The 23,501-nt window shown below is 41.2% G+C and overlaps 2 protein-coding genes across 15 annotated transcripts in view; one reads left to right on the forward strand and one right to left on the reverse strand.

Moving 5' to 3' along the window:
* The window catches only part of ACACA (acetyl-CoA carboxylase alpha), a 280,816-nt gene that overhangs the window by 103,838 nt on the left and 153,477 nt on the right, over positions 1 to 23,501 (forward strand). For all 12 annotated transcript variants that reach the window (XM_027626351.2, XM_027626358.2, XM_027626350.2 and 9 more), the window contains 6 exons: positions 2,335 to 2,544; positions 6,117 to 6,287; positions 7,614 to 7,775; positions 8,140 to 8,303; positions 20,286 to 20,436; positions 21,649 to 21,752. In XM_027626351.2, the coding sequence (XP_027482152.1) occupies positions 2,335 to 2,544; positions 6,117 to 6,287; positions 7,614 to 7,775; positions 8,140 to 8,303; positions 20,286 to 20,436; positions 21,649 to 21,752 (962 nt within the window). The remainder of the gene's footprint in view (positions 1 to 2,334; positions 2,545 to 6,116; positions 6,288 to 7,613; positions 7,776 to 8,139; positions 8,304 to 20,285; positions 20,437 to 21,648; positions 21,753 to 23,501) is intronic.
* On the reverse strand, positions 17,689 to 18,156 carry LOC113939779 (ubiquitin-conjugating enzyme E2 C-like). 3 transcript variants are annotated; one of them, XM_035724662.1, is made up of 2 exons: positions 18,021 to 18,156; positions 17,689 to 17,939 (listed from the first exon to the last, which is right to left on the reverse strand). In XM_035724662.1, the coding sequence occupies exons 1-2, from the start codon at positions 18,154 to 18,156 to the stop codon at positions 17,689 to 17,691; spliced, it is 387 nt and encodes a 128-aa protein (XP_035580555.1). The 3 variants fall into 3 exon arrangements, with proteins under 3 accessions (XP_035580555.1, XP_035580554.1, XP_035580553.1); XM_035724661.1 differs by having other exon boundaries at positions 17,689 to 17,799; positions 17,872 to 18,156; XM_035724660.1 differs by having other exon boundaries at positions 17,689 to 18,156.

A 23,501-nucleotide genomic window follows, 5' to 3' on the forward strand; every position in this document is an offset into this window, starting at 1 on the left:
CATTCCCAGTCTCTCCACCTGGTGAAAGATCTTCAAAATAAAAAGTGACCTTAGAGTAAAGGCCAAGTCAAGAGTACCTGTGAGATCATTTAAGGCCTCAGAAATATTTAAGACACCACTGAGTAGATTACCCTCTCAGTTAACAGGAAAGAGCTTCAAAGAATCTTAAAGGTGTTGTCCCACTGCAGCCTGATATGCCCAAAGTATAGAGCCATCTGTGCAAAAAAATTACAGATCTTTTGGGGCAGGGAGTAAATCTCCCAGTGTGATTCATAGGAAACCCACAACATTTTCAAGAAGTTGTACTTACGATTACACCAAAGGATCCAAAAGGGACAGAGGTAGTTCAGACTTCGAAGAGGCTTCTGTGTCTCTTCAACTTTCTATAAACAGGAAGCAGACTGAGAAAGCTATTCAGTTGTAAATATCAGTTATTTCCAATAAAAAAAGAGATTTGTCAGAGAACAGAGCTGGGAACCCAGAGGGCAGAGCTAAGAGCAGAGGACAGCCATGGATTAGGAAAATCACTCCCAGGGAACAGAACAAGGACCCTAACAAAATTTCACTGTCCCTAGAGTCAGGAAACCTGAGATGCAGAGTTGCTATGGAACAGTGACTGCTGTGTACTTCCCATCCTCTCTTCTTTGAACAGGAATATCTTTTACAGTTATCCTTTCCCCATCTCATCATTAAATGTTGGGGGTGTTGGGGCAGATAACTTGTCTTTTTAGTTCCCAGATCGTTGGATCAAGAGAAACTGTACCTGAGGACCTGCACCCAAGGAGTCTCATTCGCATCTGGACATGATTCATGAGAAAATGGACGTCAAGCCTGATGCCATGATTGGATGACTTTGGGGGTCTTGGGAGGGGGTGAGTCTATTTTGCATGTGGGAGGTATGTGAATTATTGTGGCCAGAGGGCGGACCATAGTAGATTGTTTGCAGAGATGGCCGCAATAACTCCTCCCATCCTTGTATGTATATCCTTTTGCAATGTGATTGCCTTTCCTCTCATCAAGAGGTGGCATCTCTTTTCCCACCCCTTGAGTCTTAGCTGGCCTTGTGGCTTGCTTAAATCATTAGAATGTGGCAAAAGTGGTGTCGTGTAAATTCTAGAGCCTAGAGCTTGTGAAGTCTTGCAGCTTCTGCCCTCACTTTCTTGGAACACTGCATTGAAGAAGCCTGAGCTAGCCCTATTGGAGGATGAGAGTCCACATGCTATAGAGATGAGCTGTTCCAGTCAAGGCTCCCTGGACCTACTAGTCGACAGTCAGCACAAGTCACCAGACATTTGAGTGAGACCATTCAGCCCCACTTGAACTACCAGATGATGATATACACACGAGGACCCCAGGCAAGACCAGAAGAACTGCCCAGATGAGGACAGTATCATGAGCAAATAAAATGATTGATGTCCTAAGCAACCCACTGAGTCTTGGGGAGACTTTACATAGCAAAACAGCATAAAAGACATATGGGATATAGTGAAATGATCTAACATCTTAAGCTTTGAATCTCAGAGGAGAGAGAGAATGGAACAGAAGCAATATCTGATCACATCATGGAGCAGAAACAGTATTTGAAGAGATAACAGCTAAGAATTATCCTGAACTTATAAAAGATACCAAGCACAGATTTTAAAAAATAAAAAACTATGAGCCCCACAGGACAAACACAGAGAAAACCACATCTAAGATTACCAGAGTAACTCTGCTACCTCGCTCCCCCTAAAAAAAGAGAGAAAGAGAAAATCTTAAAGCAGCTGTAAAAGGTTACTTTCAGAGGAGTAACAATATGTTGATAGCTGACATCGCAATAAAAGCAGTGGAAGCCAGAAAACGTTGGATCATCTTTATAAGAGCTACAAGAAAACCACTGCCAGTGTAGAACTCTATCTCCAGGGGCAGTGTGCCTCCACACTGAAGATCCAAGTGCTTTGACTACAACACACTGTCTGTGACAGAATGCGAACCAGGAAGGCACCTCGTCTGGAGCAGGGTGTACTTTTGGCTGTCTGCTGTTGATGGCCGTATTTCACCCTTTTGTGGGATTTGTGTGTGTGTCTTTTCAAACTATTTTGTTTTTCACTTTTGTAACACACTGGATGTTCCTGTGTTTCACAGCCACCAAGTAATACCGGTTATATAACTAAGAATGCAGGATCTTGAAAATAGATGAGGGCATGAGCTATGTTTTATTTATTTCTGTATTCCTACTAATTCACGTGGTCCCTGACACTTCTAGGCATCTGCCTGTTGAAATTGAAGCAGCTTATCAGGATAGAAAAAATGCTTACTACTTAAGAATTTGTTTTATTTCCTTTTCTAACATAGGTTCAAGCTGAAGTCCCTGGATCTCCTATATTTGTCATGAGACTAGCCAAACAATCTCGTCATCTGGAGGTACAGATTTTAGCAGATCAGTATGGCAATGCTATCTCTCTCTTTGGCCGTGACTGCTCTGTACAGCGCAGGCATCAGAAGATTATTGAGGAAGCACCTGCTGCCATCGCTACTCCAGCAGTATTTGAACATATGGAACAGGTGTGTATATGAAAAGCTGTAAGTTTTGTTTTCTTACACAGGATTACTACTCATTCAATTCATATACCAGTCTGAGAATACTGGAATTTCAAACAGTGGTTCTAGATAATTTATAAGATTATATCCTTTTCCTAAAGGAAAAATGATTCTACCGTTCTCCCTGTAAACATTTTGGGCTCTCAATTAGTTAACGCTTTTGAAAAAAATTATTTAGTATACTATTTTGAGTAGGGATAAAGAAAAGAAATGTTTGGGGATTTTTAATCTTACTGTTTAATATTTTTTTCAGATTTTATTTATTTATTTGAGAGAGAGAAGGTTTGAGTAGGGGAAGGGGTAGAGAGAGGGACAGAGGGAGAAACAGCCTCCCCACTGAGCAGGATTCTGGGATCATGACCCGAGCCAAAGGCAGACACTCAATGGAATGAGCCACCCAGGTGCCCCTAGAGGGAGAGAATCTTAAGCAGACTCAGCACTGAGCACAGAACCCGACCTAGGGCTCTATCTCAGGACCCTGAGATCATGACCTGAACTGAAACCAAGAGTGGATGCTTAACTGACTGAGCCACCCTGGTGCCCCTGATTTTTTTTTTTTTTTTAATAAGCTGATGATAATCAGGCAGTTCCATTTTTTTGAATCTTCAGATATATTTATTGAAATCCATTATCTCTTAAAAGGTCCTCTACGCATCTCTAAAGTTTATATATTCTGTATTTTTGTGTAGAAAAGAATCTCTCAGCAGTCTTGCACTTGTAGTTTAAGGGTCTGAACGTGGTCTTTTCTGGAATAGTGACTGAGTCATCTTATCGGAAATATGTTTTCCTTCTCTTTTCTCCTGAATTTCAAATAAGCTAAATATATGGTCATCTGTGTTGGAAGTTTAATTTATACATTGTGTGAATTTATCAAGAATCATTTCTTTACCTGCCATAAAAAAGAGACCTCCAAAATTCAGTGGCTTTAACAAGGTATAAATTCTCTTTCTCGTTCTCACCACTATTGCAAGATGAGTTGGTACCAGGGACCCAGGTTTATTACTGTGCCATTCACTAGGAATGGGGTCAGCAAACTACACCTTGTTAGCCAAATCCAACCTGCCAACTTTGTAAATAAAAAGATATTGCATCACAGCTATGCTAACTTATTTATGTCTGATCTGGCTGCTTTATTACTGCAATGCCGGAGTTGTGTGGTTGTGGCAGAAACTATATAGGCCACAAAGCTGAAAATAATTACTATCTGGTTCTTTAATGAAAGTGTTTGCCAACCCTTGCCCTAAGGTGTTACTATCTTCATGATTAAAGGTTCCTCACAAGATGAGGTTCGTGTTGTAGCTTGTGGGAGGAGGTGAGAAAGGACTAGGAGGGCAAGCATATAAAAATGTGATCCAGAAGTAACCCATATTACTTCTGTTCATATCCCATTGGGCAAAATTCAGTTACACAATCACACCTAGCTATAAGGGATGTTGGGAATTGTAGTCACTAACTGAGTGGCCATATACTCAGCTGAAATTCAGGAGATGCAATTACTAGATGAATGACACACAGAAAAATCACTGGAGGGCATTTAATAGTTTAATAGTCTGCCTCAGTCTGCTCCTCTGGCTACCCATTATCTTTTCACATTCCTTTTCTCACTTTCTTACTAACATACTTAGTCTTTCCCCAAAGAAGACAGCCTAAAGTCCCAACCAGTTACTACAGTCAGCTCAGAGTCCAGGATCTCTAGATCATGTACATTTCTCTGCATTAAATGTTCATGTGGCTTTTCACAGGCCAGTGGCCTAAAATACAAGTTATCAACCCCTGGTCATTCCTCCCTCCAGCATCTACCCAAACAGCAATGGAATATGAACAGGATAACTCCCATTTGGAAAAAAGAAGAATGAAAAATATATAATAATCCTTCGTCCATAGCAGTTAGCAGATTCTTCCAGGCAGTAATTGTGATGATTTCATTTAGCCCTCTCGCTGCCTCTGGTTCTGCTCTCTGGTAGTAAATCCCTTGCCCATCGTCCCTGAAGGTTCCCTGCGAAGTTCTTCCTCATTGAGTTTTCTCTGTGATTGGGCTTTAGAGACTATGCCTTCTTTGGCAGAGCTGGTGCAAGAGTGGGGCCACAAATATTACTCTAGTTATCAATCACAGGCTTTTCAAGGCCAGGTTTATGGTATGTTTAGAAATACAATTCCTTCAAAACTTAGTTAAGTTTCTGGATTATTTGCTTACACCCAGCTTCAGGTAGGAGTTACCACATCCCAAAATTTCTAGATACATTAAATTTTCCTCTATTAGTGGATCTTTGATACTGGGTTGCTTCGGGGTGAGAATCTAACCTGGTTTTGAGGTACAAAAGCAGTCAGTTTTTTCACATTCTGACTTTATCTTTTTCTTAGGGCTTTCTTAGTGTGTTGTCTGCCATCCAAGTTATTGTGGAAGACAGTTTACTGAATGTTTTGTTATGCCTAACAATGAGGCCACAACCTTTTCTTTCCGTCTGCAGTATTTGATTCCTTGCTACCCACTACTCTGTTGCTAAGCTAGCATCCCATATTTTAATTTTTTTAAATAGTAGCATCCTACCTGCATTTTATAATTTCTTTTTTTTTTTTAAGATTTTATTTATTTATTTGACAGAGAGAGACACAACGAGAGAGGGAACACAAGCAAAGGGAGTGGGAGAGGGAGAAGCAGGCTTCCTGCAGAGCAGGAAGCCCAGTGTGGGGCTCGATCCCAGGACCCTGGGATCATGACCTGAGCCGAAGGCAGACGCTTCACGACTGAGCCACCCAGGCGCCCCTGAATTTTATAATTTCTGTATTGATTAGTGTACAGGTTAAGCAGTTTAATAAAGAGATCCAAAAAATAAAATGACTTAGTTGAGGTAGAAGTTTATCTTTCCTTCCCATCAAAATCTGAGGTGAGCTCTCCAGGGTTGTAGGACAGTTCTGCTTCCTGAGGCCATCTTGCAATTCAGGTTCTTTCTGTTTTGTTCTGCCATTCTTAGTATGTTCTCATCTGCATGGCAGAAACTGGCTTGAACTACTATGACTGTGTTCCAGTGCACAGAAGGAGAAAAGCCAGGAATAGAGGATAAGTAATTTCCTTTCCAAAACCTGATTCAGACCTTATGCATATTACTCACTAATGCTGATATTACTATGTCAAAACTTAGTCACTAGCTGCAAGAGAGGTTAGAAAATCTAGTCTCTAGCCATGTTTCTAGGAAGATTAGTAGGAATACTAAAAACCAGGGCACACTAAATAGTCTGCCATGGTGGCTTTTTTTTTTTTTTTTTTTTGCCTGCATACACTTGTACTTGAGAGGGTTAAGTTGTCTGTGATCCCAAGTGAGAAACAGTTTTCCCCCAGCTCTGGATTGAGTTTGCCATCCATGTCTTAGAGGCCTTGTATAATAATCAGGGAGGGTGAAATTTACTCTTATGTGGCTGAAAGCCTTTGGTGGCTCTTAAAAACGGTGGATATTTGAGTCAGAAAGAGAGGGAGGGGCTACAGTGGTCCACCAGCTCGTCAAGGTTGAGATACTTACGTTGACTTATGTTTCTTTTAGTGTGCGGTGAAACTTGCCAAGATGGTTGGTTACGTGAGTGCTGGAACTGTGGAATACCTCTACAGCCAGGATGGAAGCTTCTACTTTCTGGAACTGAATCCTCGGCTGCAGGTGGAACACCCTTGTACAGAGATGGTGGCTGATGTCAACCTCCCTGCAGCACAACTCCAGGTGAATCACCTTGATCTTAGCTGAGCAAGTTGCCTGCAGGAGTTTGAAAGTCCGAGATGCCCGAGGAACGGGTTTAACCAGTGTCTGATAAGAGAGAAGCACCTGCTATCTGAGTCTCATCTCATGTTCATCTCGTGCTGTATGGGTTGTGATGTGTGGGTTGGTTTTAGATTTTTTTTTTTTAAGATTTTATTTATTTGTGAGAGAGAGAATGAGAGACAGAGAGCATGAGAGGGAGTAGGGTCAGAGGGAGAAGCAGACTCCCTGCTGAGCAGGGAGCCCGATGCGGGACTCGATCCCGGGACTCCAGGATCATGACCTGAGCCGAAGGCAGTCACTTAACCAACTGAGCCACCCAGGTGCCCTGTGGGTTGGTTTTACTGATGTGGTACAAATCTAGTAATACTATCATGTTTTTTAAGCCAGACACATCTGATAGAAACTGTTACATTTTAGAAAGAAATTTTTAAAATAATATGCTTTTTAATTTTTTTTAAGATTTCATTTACTTATTTGACAGAGAGAGAGAGACAGCGAGAGAGGGAACATAAGCAGGGGGAGTGAGGGAGGGAGAAGCAGGCTTCCCGCTGAGCAGAGAGCCTGATGTGGGGCTCGATCCCAGGATTCTGGGATCATGACCTGAGCCGAAGGCAGACGCTTAATGACTGACTGAGCCACCCAGGCGCCTCTAAAATAATATGCTTTATTCAATTAATTTAATTGTAAAAAACTTTACAACTTTGTCCTCTACTCCTTTTTTTACTCGTGTTCTGTAATGAAGCAATTCCACATCAGGGTGGTGGTGGAAGTTTTTCCTGGCAAGACACTGGTAGCACTTGTTTATTTTTGTAATGTTTAAAGTGCTAGTTGTCAATCTTGTTTTCTCCATTTGGCCCAGGAAACAAATGTTTTGGGAAACAGTAATGGCTAATGGTGAGGTTTGATATTATTTGTATTTAACATGTCTTTACCCACAATGGGAGGTCCTTCTGTATTCCCATGAAGTACCAAAGATTTATTTACTTTCTAAGTGGCTTGTGGGAATAATTATGACACAGTTAGGACTTTTTAGCTGTCTGAACTTCTTGGATAGTCACTTACACTGAGTCTTCCCTTCTGTATTTTAATCCTGCTCCCTTAATGGAGAAATGTCAGTAGACACACACACAACTAGGGTTACTTATTTGATTGTTGTAGAATACAGGCTACAATAGAACATTTTAGGTGGTGGCTTACTAAAATGAAAAATCTTATATACCTATATCTGATAGCCTCCACATTTTAAGGAAAGTACCCGTGAAAAATGAGTGATGTTTTTCCTTTCAGATTGCCATGGGGATCCCTCTATACAGAATCAAGGATATTCGTATGATGTATGGGGTATCTCCTTGGGGAGATGCTCCCATTGATTTTGAGAATTCTGCTCATGTTCCTTGTCCAAGGGGCCATGTTATTGCTGCTCGGATCACCAGTGAAAATCCAGATGAGGTAAACCCATCACTTAAAAGGTTTATACTTTTTTTTTCTTGTGAACTTTAATATCAATATGGTATCTGGAGGCCTGCTTCTGCAATAATCTTGGGACTTGCTCTGGAGAGGGAAATTTATAGAAGTCTCATCAGAGCAGACAAATAGGTGATCACTGCTCCATTGACCATTTAATCCAACTTTAGTCATTATAGAGTCCTCATTGGGTCTGTAGCATTGAATGTTGGCCCTTAAGCCTTTCTGATTTTTGTGCATCATTTCTGCTTCCCTATGTGATTTAACACAGAGCCAAAACAATGAACATATAAATGTTCTCTTCCTTAGAAATATAATATGGTTTCTCATATTCTTCATTCTCTAACAGGGTTTTAAGCCCAGCTCAGGAACAGTTCAGGAACTGAATTTCCGTAGCAATAAGAACGTTTGGGGTTATTTCAGTGTTGCTGCTGCAGGGGGCCTTCATGAATTTGCTGATTCTCAGTTTGGTCACTGCTTCTCCTGGGGAGAAAACAGAGAGGAAGCAATTTCGTGAGTATAATAACATTTGATTGCATTAAAAAAAATAAATTTGTGCTAATCTTCAGTGAAAGTGTGAGCTTGGGAATGGGAATCATTTATCTGCTACAAAGGTACTGATACACACAATGTTTTGGAAGAAATATATCTTTAATTACTTGCATTCATGTTGTGTTAAATTATGCAGTGTTTGGCAGATGGTTTTCTGTTCTGAGTCTTTTCAAGTATTTTTACTTTCACATATTTTTGATAAATTTATAAAATTGATTGCTTTAAAGAAATAATATTTTTCCATAGAAACAGTATTGTTTTGTGGGGGCAGGTAGATTCTTTTTTTTTCTTTAAATTTTTTATTCTTATGTTAATCACCATACATTACATCATTAGTTTTTGATACAGTGTTCCATGATTCATTTTTTCTGCATAACACCCAGTGCTCTATGCAGAATATGCCCTCTTTAATACCCATCACCAGGCTAACCCATTCCCCACACCCCTCCCCTCTAGAACCCTCAGTTTGTTTCTCAGAGTCCATTGTCTCTCATGGTTCATCTCCCCCTCCGATTTACCCCCCTTCATTCTTCCCCTCCTGCTATCTTCTTTTTTCTTTTTTCTTAACATATATTGCATTGTTTGTTTCAGAGGTACAGATCTGTGATTCAGCAGTCTTGCACAATTCACAGCGCTCACCATAGCACATACCCTCCCCAATGTCTATCACCCAGCCACCCCATCCCTCCCACCCCCCCACCACTCCAGCAACCCTCAGTTTATTTCCTGAGATTAAGAATTCCTTATATCAGTGAGGTCATATGATACATGTCTTTCTCTTATTGACTTATTTCACTCAGCATGACACCCTCCAGTTCTATCCACGTCGTTGCAAATGGCAAGATCTCATTCCTTTTTATGGCTGCATAATATTCCATTGTGTATATATACCACATCTTCTTTATCCATTCATCTGTCGATGGACATCTTGGCTCTTTCCACAGTTTGGCTATTGTGGACATTGCTGCTATAAACATCGGGGTACACGTACCCCTTCGGATCTCTACATTTGTATCTTTGGGGTAAATACCCAGTAGTGCAATTGCTGGATCATATGGTAGCTCTATTTTCAACTGTTTGAGGAACCTCCATACTGTTTTCCAGAGTGGTTGCACCAGCTTGCATTCCCACCAACAGTGTAGGAGGGTTCCCCTTTCTCCACATCCCCGCCAACATCTGTCATTTCCTGACTTGTTAATTTTCGCCATTCTGACGGGTGTGAGGTGGTATCTCATTGAGGTTTTGATTTGGATTTCCCTGATGCCAAGCGATGTTGAGCACTTTTTCATGTGTCTGTTGGCCATTTGGATGTCTTCTTTGGAAAAATGTCTGTTCATGTCTTCTGCCCATTTCTTGATCGGATTATTTGTTCTTTGGGTGTTGAGTTTGATAAATTCTTTATAGATTTTGGACACTAGCCCTTTATCTGATATGTCATCTGAAAGTATTTTCTCCCATTCTGTCAGTTGACTTTTGGTTTTGTGGACTGTTTCTTTTGGTGTGCAAAAGCTTTTTATCTTGATGAAATCCCAGTAGTTCATTTTTGCCCTTGCTTCCCTTGCCTTTGGCAATGTTTCTAGGAAGAAGTTGCTGCGGCTGAGGTCGAAGAGGTTGCTGCCTGTGTTCTCCTTTAGGATTTTGATGGACTCCTGTCTCACGTTTAGGTCTTTCAACCATTTGGAGTCTATTTTTGTGTGTGGTGTAAGGAAATGGTCCAGTTTCATTCTTCTGCATGTGGCTGTCCAATTTTCCCAACACCATTTGTTGAAGAGACTTTTTGCCATTGAACATTCTTTCCTGCTTTGTCAAAGATTAGTTGACCATAGAGTTGAGGGTCCATTTCTGGGCTCTCTATTCTGTTCCGTTGATCTGCGTGTCTGTTTTTGTGCCAGTACCATACTGTCTTGATGATGACAGCTTTGTAATAGAGCTGGAAGTCCGGAATTGTGATGCCGCCAGCTTTGCTTTTCTTTTTCAATATTCCTCTGGCTATTCGGGGTCTTTTCTGGTTCCATACAAATTTTAGGATTATTTGTTCCATTTCTTTGAAAAAGGTGGATGGTATTTTGATGGGGATTGCATTGAATGTGTAGATTGCTCTAGGTGGCATTGACATCTTCACAATGTTTGTTCTTCCAATCCATGAGCATGAAACGTTTTTCCATTTCTTTGTGTCTTCTTCAATTTCTTTCATGAGTATTTTATAGTTTTCTGAGTACAGATCCTTTGCCTCTTTGATTAGATTTATTCCTAGGTATCTTATGGTTTGGGTGCAATTGTAAATGGGATCGACTCCTTCATTTGTCTCTCTTCTGTCTTGTTGGTGTATAGGAATGCCACTGATTTCTGTGCATTGATTTTATATCCTGCCACTTGACTGAATTCCTGTGTGAGTTCTAGCAGTTTTGGTGTGGAGTCTTTTGGGTTTTCCACATACAGTATCATATCATCTGCAAAGAGTGAGAGTTTGACTTCCTCTTTGCCGATTTGGATGCCTTTGATTTCTTTTTGTTGTCTGATTGCTGTGGCTAGGACTTCTAATACTATGTTGAATAGCAGTGGTGAGAGTGAACATCCCTGCCGCGTTCCTGACCTTAGGGGGAAAGCTCTCAGTTTTTCCCCATTGAGAATGATATTGGCTGTAGGTTTTTCATAGATGGTTTTTATGATATTGAGGTATGTACCCTCTATCCCTATACTCTGAAGAGTTTTGATCAAGAAAGCATGCTGTACTTTGTCAAATGCTTTTTCTGCATCTATTGAGAGGATCCTATGATTCTTGTTCTTTCTTTTGTTAATGTATTGTATCATGTTGATTGATTTACGGATGTTGAACCAACCTTGCAGCCCAGGGTTAAATCCCATATGGTCATGGTGAATAATCCTTTTAATGTACTGTTGGATCCTGTTGGCTAGTATTTTGGTGAGAATTTTTGCATCCATGTTCATCAAGGATATTGGTCTGTAATTCTCCTTTTTGATGGGGTCTTTGTTTGGTTTTGGGATCAAGGTAATGGTGGCCTCATAAAATGCATCTGGAAATTTTCCTTCCATTTCTATTTTTTGGAACAGTTTCAGGAGAATAGATAATTAATTCTTCTTGAAATGTCTGATAGAATTCCCCTGGGAAGCCATCTGGCCCTGGGCTTTTATTTGTTGGGAGATTTTTGGTGACTGCTTCAATTTCCTTAGTGGTTATAGGTCTGTTCGGGTTTTCTGTTTCTTCCTGGTTGAATTTTAGTAGTTGATACATCTCTAGGAATGCCTCCATTTCTTCCAGGTTATCTAATTTTCTGGCATAGAGTTGCTCATAATATGCTCTTATAATTGTTTGTATTTCTTTGGTGTTGGTTGTGATCGCTCCTCTTGCATTCATGATTTTGTTCATTTGGGTCATTTCTCTTTTCTTTTTGATAAGTCTGGCCAGGGGTTTATCAGTCTTGTGAATTCTTTCAAAGAACCAGCTCCTAGTTTCGTTGATCTGTTCTACGGTTCTTTTGGTTTCTATTTCATTGATTTCTGCTCTGATCTTTATTATTTCTCTTTTCCTGCTGGGTTTAGGCTTTATTTGCTGTTTTTTCTCTAGCTCCTTTAGGTGTAGGGTTAGGTTGTGTATTTGAGACGTTTCTTGTTTCTTGAGAAAGGCTTGTATTGCTATATACTTTCCTCTCAGGACTGCCTTTGCTGTATCCCAAAGATTTTGAACAGTTATGTTTTCATTTTCATTGGTTTCCATGAAGTTTTTTAATTCTTCTTTAATTTCCTGGTTGACCCATTCATTCTTTAGTAGGATGCTCTTTAGCCTCCATGCATTTGAGTTCTTTCCGACTTTCCTCTTGTGATTGAGTTCTAGTTTCAAAGCATTGTGGTCTGAAAATATGCAGGGAATAATCCCAGTCTTTTGGTACCGGTTGAGACCTGATTTGTGACCTAGGATGTGATCTATTCTGGAGAATGTTCCATGGGCACTAGAGAAGAATGTGTATGCCGTTGCTTTGGGATGGAATGTTGTGAATATGTCTGTGAAGTCCATTTGGACCAGTGTGTCATTTAATGTCTTTATTTCCTTGTTGATCTTTTGCTTAGATGATCTGTCCATTTCAATCAGGGGGTGTTAAAGTCCCCCACTATTATTGTATTGTTGTCAATGTGTTTCTTTGCTTTTGTTATTAATTGCCTTATATAATTGGCTGCTCCCATGTTTGGGGCATAGATATTTAGAATTGTTAGATCTTCTTGTTGGATAGACCCTTTCAGTGGGACATAGTGTCCTTCCTCATCTCTTACTACAGTCTTTGATTTAAAATCTAATTTGTCTGATGTAAGGATTGCCACCCCAGCTTTCTTTTGGTGTCCATTAGCATGGTAAATGGTTTTCCACCCCCTCACTTTCAATGTGGGGGTGTCTTTGGGTCTAAAATGAGTCTCTTGCAGACAGCATATCGATGGGTCTTGTTTTTTAATCCAATCTGATACCCTGTGTCTTTTGATTGGGGCATTTAGCCCATTTACATTTAGGGTAACTATTGAAAGATAGGAAGTTAGTGCCATTGTATTGCCTGTAAGGTGACTGTTACTGTATGTTGTCCGTGTTCCTTTCTGGTCTATGCTGCTTTTAGCCTCTCTCTTTGCTTAGAGGACCCCTTTCAATATTTCTTGTAGGGCTGGTTTCGTGTTTGCAAATTCCTTTAGTTTTTTTTTTGTCCTGGAAGGTTTTTATCTCTCCTTCAATTTTCAATGAGAGCCTAGCTGGATATAGTATATATAGTATTCTTGGCTGCATATTTTTCTCGTTTAGTGCTCTGAAGATATCATGCCAGTCCTTTCTGGCCTGCCAGGTCTCTGTGGATAGGTCTGTTACCAGTCTAATGTTTCTACCTTTATAGGTTACATATCTCTTCTCCCGAGCTGCTTTCAGGATTTTCTCTGTCTCTGAGACTCATAAGTTTTACTATTAGATATTGGGGTGTTGACCTATTTTTATTGATTTTGAGAGGGGTTCTCTGTGCCTCCTGGATTTTGATGCCTGTTTCCTTCCCAACATTAGGGAAGTTCTCTGCTATAATTTGCTCCAATATACCTTCTGCCCCTCTCTCTCTTTCATCTTCTTCTGGGATCCCAATTATTCTAATGTTTCATCTTATCGTATCACTTATGTCTTGAATTTTGCCCTCATGATCCAGTAGTTGTTTATCTCTCTTTTTCTCAGCTTCTTTATTTTTCATCATTTGGTCTTCTATATCACTAATTCTGTCTTCTGCCTCATTTATCCTAGCAGTTAGTGCCCCCATTTTTGATTGCACCTCATTAATAGCCTTTTTGATTTCGACTTGGTTAGATTTTAGTTCTTTTATTTCTCCAGAAAGCGTTTCTCTAATAACTTCCATGCTTTTTTCAAGCCCAGCTAGTGTCGTTAAAATCATGATTCTGAACTCTAGGTCCGACATTGTACTAATGTCTGTATTGAGTAGGTCCGTGGCAGACGGTACTACCTCTTGTTCTTTTTGTTGAGGTGATTTTTTTCATCTTGTCATTTTGTCCAGAGGAGAATAGATGAATGAGAGAACAAAATGCTAACAGGTTAACAATGTCCCCAGAAAATATACTCTAAACAAATCAGAAAAAAACCTGAAACCAGGGGAAAAGAAAGGGAAAGCAAGAAAAAAGAAAGAAAAAAAAAAGAAAAAGAAAAAGAAAGAAACAAAAACAGAACAAAACAACAAAACCAGAATATGATCAAATATGATCAGGCTGGTGCATAGATTGGTGCCACACACTAGATTTTGGGTGTATTTTGGTCTGTTAGAAGAAAGTGCCTCCTAAAATTTTAAAGAAATAAAGACTTAAATATGTAGAAAATAAGGGTTGAGGGCGCCTGGGTGGCTCAGTTGGTTAAGCGACTGCCTTCGGCTCAGGTCATGATCCTGGAGTCCCGGGATCGAGTCCCACATCGGGCTTCCTGCTCAGCAGGGAGTCTGCTTCTCCCTCTGACCCTCTTCCCTCTCGTGCTTTCTATCTCTCATTCTCTCTCTCTCTCAAATAAATAAGTAAAAATCTTAAAAAAAAAAATAGAAAATAAGGGTTGATATGATGAAGGGATGGAATATGACTGTAAAGATGAAAATTATTAAAAAATTTTAAAAAGGAATTGATAAGAAGGTGTTTGAAAAAATAAAGAAGAGAATTAAAAAGAAAAAGAAAGAAAGGAAAAAAAAGGGAGAGAATGTGATCAGGCAGGAGACTAGAACAAAGCCATACACTAGAGATTTAGGGTATATTTTGATATGTTAGAAGAAACTGTCAAAATTTTAAAGAGAGTACAACTTATATATATATGCCAAAAATAAGGGTAACTACTGTGAAGGGATAGAATATGACTCTAAAAATGAAAAATAAAAAAAATTTTTTTAAAAAGGATTGATCAGATGTTGGTTGAAAAAGGGAAAAAGAGAAATTCAAAAAAAAAAAGTTAAAAAAAATTAACTTTGAAAGACTAATGAATCATGGTAAAAAAGCCATGAATTCTATGTGCAATATTCCCCTAGCACTGGAGTTCTTCTGTTCTCATTGATCAGTAAACTTGGTTTTGGCTGGCTGTTCGTGCTGATCTTCTGGGGGAGGGGCCTCTTGCCGTGGTTCCCAGATGTCTTTGCTGGAGGCGGAATTGCCCTGTCCTTGCCCGCCCCAGCTAAGCAATCTGCTCGGGTTTGCTCTCGGGAGCTTTTGTTCCCTGCAAGCTCTCGGTACAGCTTTGGAGGACGAGAGTGAAAATGGTGGCCTTCCAATCTCTGCCCAGAGGAGCCAAGAACTTGGGGCCCCGCTCCTCAGTGTGCCCCCAGAGAAAAGCAGTCACTCCCGTCTCCCCAGTCTCCGGTCGCACTCCATGCTCACTTGGCCTGTGACCGAGTGTTTCTATCTCTGGCACATGACACCATGTGGAGTCTCCAAACCCAGCAAGCAGATCCCTGCGGTGCGCTCGTGCGCCGCTCCTTCCGGGGGAGGAAGGGGAGTCTCCCCAGCTCTGCCGCTTGTTGGGTCCGTGCTGGAGGAGCAGTGGCCCAACTGTACCATGGTCACGGTTTATGGCAGCCCCGAGCTGAGAGCCCATACTTCGGCTCCATCTCTGCAGCCGGCTTCCCTGCTCTGATACCCAGGAGCTCTGCCGCACTCAGGCACCCCTGGTCTTTTTGTGACCCCAAGGGTCCTGAGACCACACTGTCCAGCGAGGGTTCCACCCTCTGCTTAGCCACTGGAGCGACATCCCTCCGCGGAGTCGACTTCTAAAAGTTCCGATTTTGTGCTCCGCGGCTCTACACTTGCCAGAAGCGGCCAACAGAGGCCCCGTCCCTCGCCGTCTATCCTCCCGAATATCACCTCGGATTCACTTCTCCAAGCGTCCTACCTTCCAGAAAGTGGTCGCTTTTCTGTTCAGAGAGTTGTTGCTATTCTTTTCTTCGATCTCTTGTTGAGTTCGTAGGTGTTCAGAATGGTTTGATCCCTATTCAGCTGAATTCCTGAGACCAGACGAAATCCAGGTCTCCTACTCTTCCGCCATCTTGCTCCCTCCCCCGGGGAGGTAGATTCTTGACCAAGAGCTTAGCAGGGTATAAAATCATAGATAAGATCTGCTATTTGTTATCAAAATAAAGGTATGGTTGTAAATGTCCTACAGCCATTTAAAATAATAAAGTTAAGCTGCTTGTTACATGAAAACGACATAAGGGAACTGTTCACATTGTTTACATAAGAGTCGTCAGCGTACTATGAAATATACACACAGTTTGTACACATATAACTGCTATATCGTGTTATTAATATTCTTTTAAACATAAATATTGAATATTTTTATTTTATTTATCTTAATTAAACAAAATATTAAAAGAAATTCTGCTTGCCTGAAAAGTAGGGCTCTCAGGAGGTAATTTTATACTTCAGATATTTTAGAATATCTATCAAAAATTGAACTAGTGCTTTCTATTTTTTGTCTCCTTTCTTTTTTTAAAGATTTTATTTATTTATTTATTTTACAGATTTTATTTATGTATATGACAGAGAGAGACACAGCGAGAGAGGGAACACAAGCAGGGGGAGTGGGAGAGTGAGAAGCAGGCTTCCTGCCGAGCAGGGAGCTCAATGCGGGGCTCATTCCCAGGACCCTGGGATCATGACCTGAGCCGAAGGCAGACGCTTAACGATTCAGCCACCCAGGCACCCCAAGATTTTATTTATTTATTTATCAGAGAGAGATCGCGAGCACAAGCATGGGGAGTGGCAGACGGCGGGAGAGATTTATTTATTTGACAGAGAGGGAGAGACAGTGAGAGAGGGAACACAAGCAGGGGGAGTGGGAGAGGGAGAAGCAGGCTTCCCGCGGAGCAGGGAGACCAAGGCGGGGCTTGATCCCAGGACCCCGGGATCATGACCTGAGCTGAAGGCAGACGTTTAATGACTGAGCCACCCAGGCACCCCAATAAAATCTTTTTTTAAAAAAATGGGATGATAATGACAACACTGGTTTTATACTCCACTTGGCAAAAGTTAACTGAAGCTTTGTGTGGCTGATGCTTAGAGGAAACATGAACTCTCTTGTTCATCCAGCCCCCACCCATTCTGCCTCACTCATTTACATTCCCAGAGGGGCGTCTGTTGGCATTTAGATGTACAGTCCTAATTAAGGAGACTGCTGAGTATTTCCTATAGGCCACATCCTCTAATCTGGTTTAGAAGCCTTGCTCCTTACCTTCAGATCTAATCTGTACATTCCTCTGCAGTGTAAAGCTAACTAGGGTTAACTTTTAGCATATAAAAAGTATGGTTTCAGGGGTGCCTGGGCGGCTCAGTTAGTTGAGTGTCTGACTCTTGGTTTCAGCTCAGGTCATGATCTCAGGGTCTTGGGATCAAGCCCCGTGTCACTCAGTGTGCTTGGCGGGGAGTCTGCTTGAGATTCCTTCCCTCTCCCTCCCCCTCTGTTCCCCCCCCCACCTTCCCACACGTGCACACACTTGAGTACACGCTCTGTCTCACTAGGGTGAATAAATAAATCAAATCTTTAAAAAATATATATGGTCTCTATAATAAGCTTGCTTTTTTTTTTTTTAAAAAAAAACCCAATGTATTTATTTAATATGTCACAAGGGCTCAACCAGAGACTTAATTTAAAAAACAGAAACAAAACAAAAATGATACCACAGCTTAAGATACAGAGTCCTAGACAGAAATGAAGAGAAAGCCTATCTAAGGAGAAAATAAAAAGACAACACAGAGAGGCTGGACAGTCAGGGATCTTGGCTGGAGACCTGCTTCGAGTAGGTTTCTTGCAGATACTTCTTAAAGGCTGTGGGGTTTTTCAGAGCTCGGCAGCATGCGTGTTCAAAGGACTATCAATGTTTGGTTCTCCTAGCAGGCTCTGGATGGACAGCAGGATGGTCCTGACACCATACAGGGCAGACCACTTGTCCTTCAAGATGTCCAGGCAGATATTTCCCTGGGTGTCCACGTTGGGGTGGTAGCAGGGTGTGAGGAACTTCACCGTGGGCGCGTTGTAAGGGTAGCCACTGGGGAACTCCAGCGAGAGCTTATACCTCAGGTCTTCATAAACTGTGCCTGCTGCCCCATGGATGGTCCCCACCCATTTGAAAAGGTTGTCGGATTCAGGGAAGGCAGAGATGCCTTTGTCACCAGACATCATGAGGGTCATCAGCTCCTGCTGTAGCCTCTTGCCCACGGGGCCCTGGGCGGCGCCCCCGCTGGGCTCGGCTCCTTTGCGGGCGGCGGCGACACTGGCGGCAGCTGGGTCGCGGTTCTGGGAGGCCATCCCGGGCGGTGCGGGGAGAGAGACAGGAACTCGGAGAGCACGACTGCAACTCAATAAGCTTGCTTCTTGACAACATGCCAGAAGTTCATTCTTCAACTCAGTTCATGTCTCCTCTCTGCATAACATTAGATCTATATTCTTCAGCTTGGTGTTCATATTCTTGTCCTCCAGAATAGCCTCAATCCCCATTTTCAGCATTATTTCCCATAATGCTGGTAATCCAAATACCACAAGAACAGGACTGTGTCTGCCTTGTTGCTACTGTTTCCCCTGGACATAGTACATGCTCAATCAATATTTGTTCAATAAGGGACTTTGCCACTGGTTCCCGTCCTCATATCCTCTGCTTCAATCATAATGTTTCCTGAACATGACCCATGTTTTTGTTCCTCTTTCCCTTTGTTGCTATTTCCTCTCTCCATTTTTTTTTAAAGATTTTATTTATTTATTTGACAGAGAGAAAGAGAGCACAAGTAGGCAGAATGGCAGGCAGAGGGAGAGGGAGAAGCAGGCTCTCCACGGAGCAGGGAGTCAGACGTGGGGCTCGATCCCAGGACGCCGGAATCATAACCTGAGCTGAAGGCAGACGCTTAACCAACTGAGCCGCCCAGGCACCCCTGTCCATTCTTTCATTCAGTACATTCATCAGATATTTTTTAGTATCTGTGATGGCAATATAAGGTGGACCCAGATAGAGTCTGTGTCTTAATGGAATATTATAGTCCACAGGAAGATAGGCAGTAACTGACAAAACTCAATGTAACAAATTTTGTTTATGATAGTGGGGTTACATAAACGTGTACAGGAACATATAGCTGAATCAGTGGATTCAGTCTAGAGAGGGTCAGGGAAGGTTTCCCAGAAGGAAGTGACATCTAGACTGACAGCTGAGAAGCATATAGGAATAAGCCAGGCCAAGAGGGTGTGGAGAGGGCAATAGAGGTGAGAAACAGAATAATGTTCTAGCTGAGGGAATACCTGGACCATTGGAATGATATTCCTTTTTTTTTTAGATTTTATTTATTTATTTGAGAGGGAGAGACAGAGATAGCAAGAAGAGAGCATGAACGGGAAGGAGAGGGAGAAGCGGGCTCCCAGCCGAGCAGGGAGCCCGATGCGGGGCTCGATCCCAGGACCCTGGGATCATGACCTGAGCCGAAAACAGACACTTAACTGACTGAGCCACCCAGGCATCCCTGGAATGATATTCCTGTCATAGTCATAATCCCACCTATATTTTTTTCCCATGTTAGATTCCACATTCTTCATGAAACCGTAGGGAGGCTCTCCCTTCCTAAAACTACTCCAGCACTTTGCTTATATCTCTACTGACATTTATGATATTCTGCCATATCTTTTGAAAGTGGTTATTGTATCTATATTCTCTTTCCCTTATGAGTCTAGTGTGTGTCTTGAGTCTGTGAGGTGCCTAATTAAATATTTGTGGAGGGAAGGATGTGCCCTGTGGAAGATAGACACTGGGCAGAAATATACAGGAAAAAACTTATAGTATTTGAAATTTTGTTAAAATTAGATCATTTCACACGTAATTGGGAAATAACAAAAGTAATGAGCAATTCCTTCCACAGATGTCTAAAATGCAGCTTAAAAAAGCACTCTCACATGCAAGGTCAGGCCGATAACTGATTATACCCAGCCAGTTGCCTCAGTGTATGGGAACCTAATTAAGGTATCAGCATTGGTCAAAATGTTACTGAACAGTATACTTAAATATATTTTATTATATGTAAAATATACTTTAATAAAATAACGTGTAAGGAGGGGAGAATTATACCCTAATCCTAGTTAGACAGGAATGATAGAAACCCAGTAAGTGAAAACTGAGGATGGTTTGCACATAATTCGTTCTGTACTCTATGTAATAAAATACCCATGATTTGCTTATGCTCTTATGGTAATATCAGTCAGAACTCCTAAGTTTACTGACTTACAGATTCTCCTGTCTGGAATGCACATGAATGAGCACACGTACATGTGCACCCTCATTTTTTTGTGGAACTGTCTCTCCCTTCCCTCCCACAACTCCAAAGGATTGAAATGATTTTTTTAAAATGATTGAAAAACATGAAATGTTTGCTGCTGAAACAGATCTGCTTCTGTTCTCCCAGAAACATGGTGGTGGCTTTGAAGGAGCTATCTATTCGGGGTGACTTTCGAACTACAGTTGAATACCTCATCAAATTGTTGGAGACTGAAAGCTTTCAGTTGAATAGAATTGACACTGGCTGGCTGGACAGACTGATAGCAGAGAAAGTACAGGTGTGTATTTCCCCATTTGCCAAACAGCTTTGGGGATCGGGTTTTTACAGAGTTGTGGTGTGATCAGTCCATGTCACTAGAGAAAATGTATTTGATTCTAATGTAAATGATGCTTGATCTACTTGGAAAAAATCTAGGAGTCAGTGTAATTTTAGCACCGGAGAGTCCTCATGCCTGTGTTACCTGGTCATTTTATGGGTTCTCATATTACTTCCTGTAGTGTATTTGAAGAGAGGCATCCAGGGATTGAAATACTTCTGTCCTCATTTGATGTTAAGTCAGCTTCAGATTACCAACTTTTACATCCGTCTACCAGGTGCTGATGAGAGGGGTCTCATTTAAATCAGCAGTTACCCCTTGTTTCTGAATCACTGGGCTATTCTAAATAAAATTTTGTATAAAATCATTAGACTCATCTAAATTATCTGAAGATCCAAATTTTGATTATATACCATTTTTCTTTGAGATTAACAGTAGCCAGATCCTTATACCTTTTTGATTTTATTTATGACAAAATCTTGTTTTTGAACTCCTCTTTGATGGGCTCAGTGGAAATCTTAGGGAGAGTAGAGAGAAATGTATTTTTTCATCTCAATTCAAATGAAGCCTTTATTCAAATTCTTATTTTTTTTTTTTAAAGATGTATTCAGGGGCGCCTGGGTGGCTCAGTCATTAAGCGCCTGCCTTCGGCTCAGGGCATGATCCTAGGATCCTGGGATTGAGCCCCGCTTCAGACTCCCTGCTCAGTGGGGAGCCTGCTTTTCTCTCTTCTGCTCCCCTGCTTCTGTTCCCTCTCTCACTGTCTCTCTCTCTCTATCAAATAAATAAAGAAAATCTTAATTAAAAAAAGATTTATTCATTTTAGAGAGAGAGAGCACAAGTGGGAGGGTCAGGGAGATGGAGAGAGAATCTCAAGCAGACTCCAGACTGAGCGCGGAGCCCAATGTGGGGCGCAATCTCATGACCCTGAGATCATGACCTGAGCTGAAAGGAAGAGTCAGACACTTAACCGACTGTGCCACCCAGGTGCCCTTGCCTCTATTCAATTTCTAAAAATAAATATGTTTTTATCTCAAATATTAGTTGAATAATAAGGATGGAGATTCTCAATGCTAGCTGTTTCTTCAGAGCAAATTTGGACCTGATTTAAATTGAGGAGCCATGGTGCTAAGTGACCATGCTTTTGATCTGCCTTCTTTTTCTTTCTTTTAGGCAGAGCGACCTGACACCATGTTGGGAGTTGTATGTGGGGCTCTCCACGTAGCAGATGTCAGCCTACGGAATAGCATCTCTAACTTCCTTCACTCCTTAGAAAGGTAGGCTTTGTTTGTTATAGGCACGTTAACCAGTAGTCCTGGTTTGAAGATCCATTTATTCTTCTCTCTATTCCTGGAAGTTTGTGAGTGCTACCTGTTATTCAGTGATCACGGAGGTGGGGGAGGAAAAAGATGTGGGAGGGTTTTTTTTTTTTTAAGATTTATTTATTTATTTGAGAGAGAACAAGCGGGGTGTGGGGAGCAGAGAGAGGGAGAGAATCTCAAGCAGACTCCTGCTAAGTGCAGAGCCCATCTTGGGGCTCGATCTCACAACCCTGAGATCGTGACCTGAGCCTAAACCAAGAGTTGGACGCTCAACTGACAGCCATCCAGGTGCCCCAGAATGGGTTGCTTTTTAAAAACAAATCCAGCTAAAATAAGCATTCTGTCCTGTACAAGCATGAAATCTCTCTAACCCCCCGCCCAGTGATGAAAATCTGGTGTTTCTCTCTGGAATCAAACCCTGAATATTTCATATATTGCCTGCAGTACCTTTCAGAAATTCATAATTGAGGCTGATATTCAAGATGAGCTCATGAGTCTGGCAACTAGAGGATCAGACTATATGATGGGGCTAAACTAATTTCTAACTCTGGTTCTAGAGACTAAGCTCTGTCTTTGAGTCCCTGGAGGAATGGTCTGAGGGGCTAATCATTTTAAAGCACTTTAATCACAGGCACTTTATTTCCTTCTGTGTTGTTAGACTTATATAAGCTTTCTTTTAAGGTGTCTGAAAGGAAGAAACAAAGTTTTAAAAATTGAACTGAGATTGCACATTCAAGTCTTAACGATAAATATCTTTCATTGTGTTGCTTTCATGCACTAAAACCTTCAGCAGCTCACATTACCCTTGTGCATTAAATCTAAATCCCTCAATGTGACTTTCAACTCCCTATATACTTTGGCCCCTTTTTACCAGTCCAGTTTCACTTATATCTGTTCCTTACCATCTCTAATCTAGTTAAATGGATTCCCTACTAGTGTACAAATGTGTCACACGTAATCTCCTCTGCAAACTTCCCTCCACCTTTTTAGTGTTAATTATTTTTATTGATTGATTGATTAAAGATTTTATTTATTTATTTGACAGAGAGAAAGAGCCCACAAGCAGTGGGAGAGGGAGAGGGAGAAGCAGGCTTCCTGCCGAGCAGGGAGCCCGATGTAGGGCTTGATCCCAGGCCCCTGGGATCATGACCTGAGCCGAAGGCAGATGCTTAATGACTGAGCCACTTAGGCGCCTCTGTTTTTAAAACTTGTATTTTGAAATAATTTGATTTAAAGAAGAGTGGCATGAATAGTACAAACAACTTCTCTATATTCTTTGTCCACATTGACCAGTTATTAACATCTTGCCTCACTTGCTTTATCACTCACTCACTCTTTCTCTTGTCAAAAGTCTTTCTTGATAATGTTTCCCTCCTTGGCGATATCCTTCCCTTTCCCTTGAACCCAGCTATGGCCTATGACCTTTTTTTTTTTCTTTTACTCTACCCCAAATGAAGTCCCAGTTGATAGCAATAGATGGGGGTTGATTTTACTGGGGGCATTTCTCTTTTTTTTAAGTTTTAATTTTATTTATTTTTAATAACGAGTAATATATTCACATTGTTCAAATTTCAAAAGGCACAAAAAGGTAGATAGTGAAAAGTTTCCTTCTTTGACCACCTGGTTTTTTTCCCTGAAGTCAACCCACGTTACCAGTTTCTTCTCTAACCTTCCAGACATATTGTAAATTTATATAAGCATATA

This window comes from Zalophus californianus, chromosome 16 (assembly GCF_009762305.2).
Source record: "Zalophus californianus isolate mZalCal1 chromosome 16, mZalCal1.pri.v2, whole genome shotgun sequence".
NCBI lineage: Eukaryota > Metazoa > Chordata > Mammalia > Carnivora > Otariidae > Zalophus > Zalophus californianus.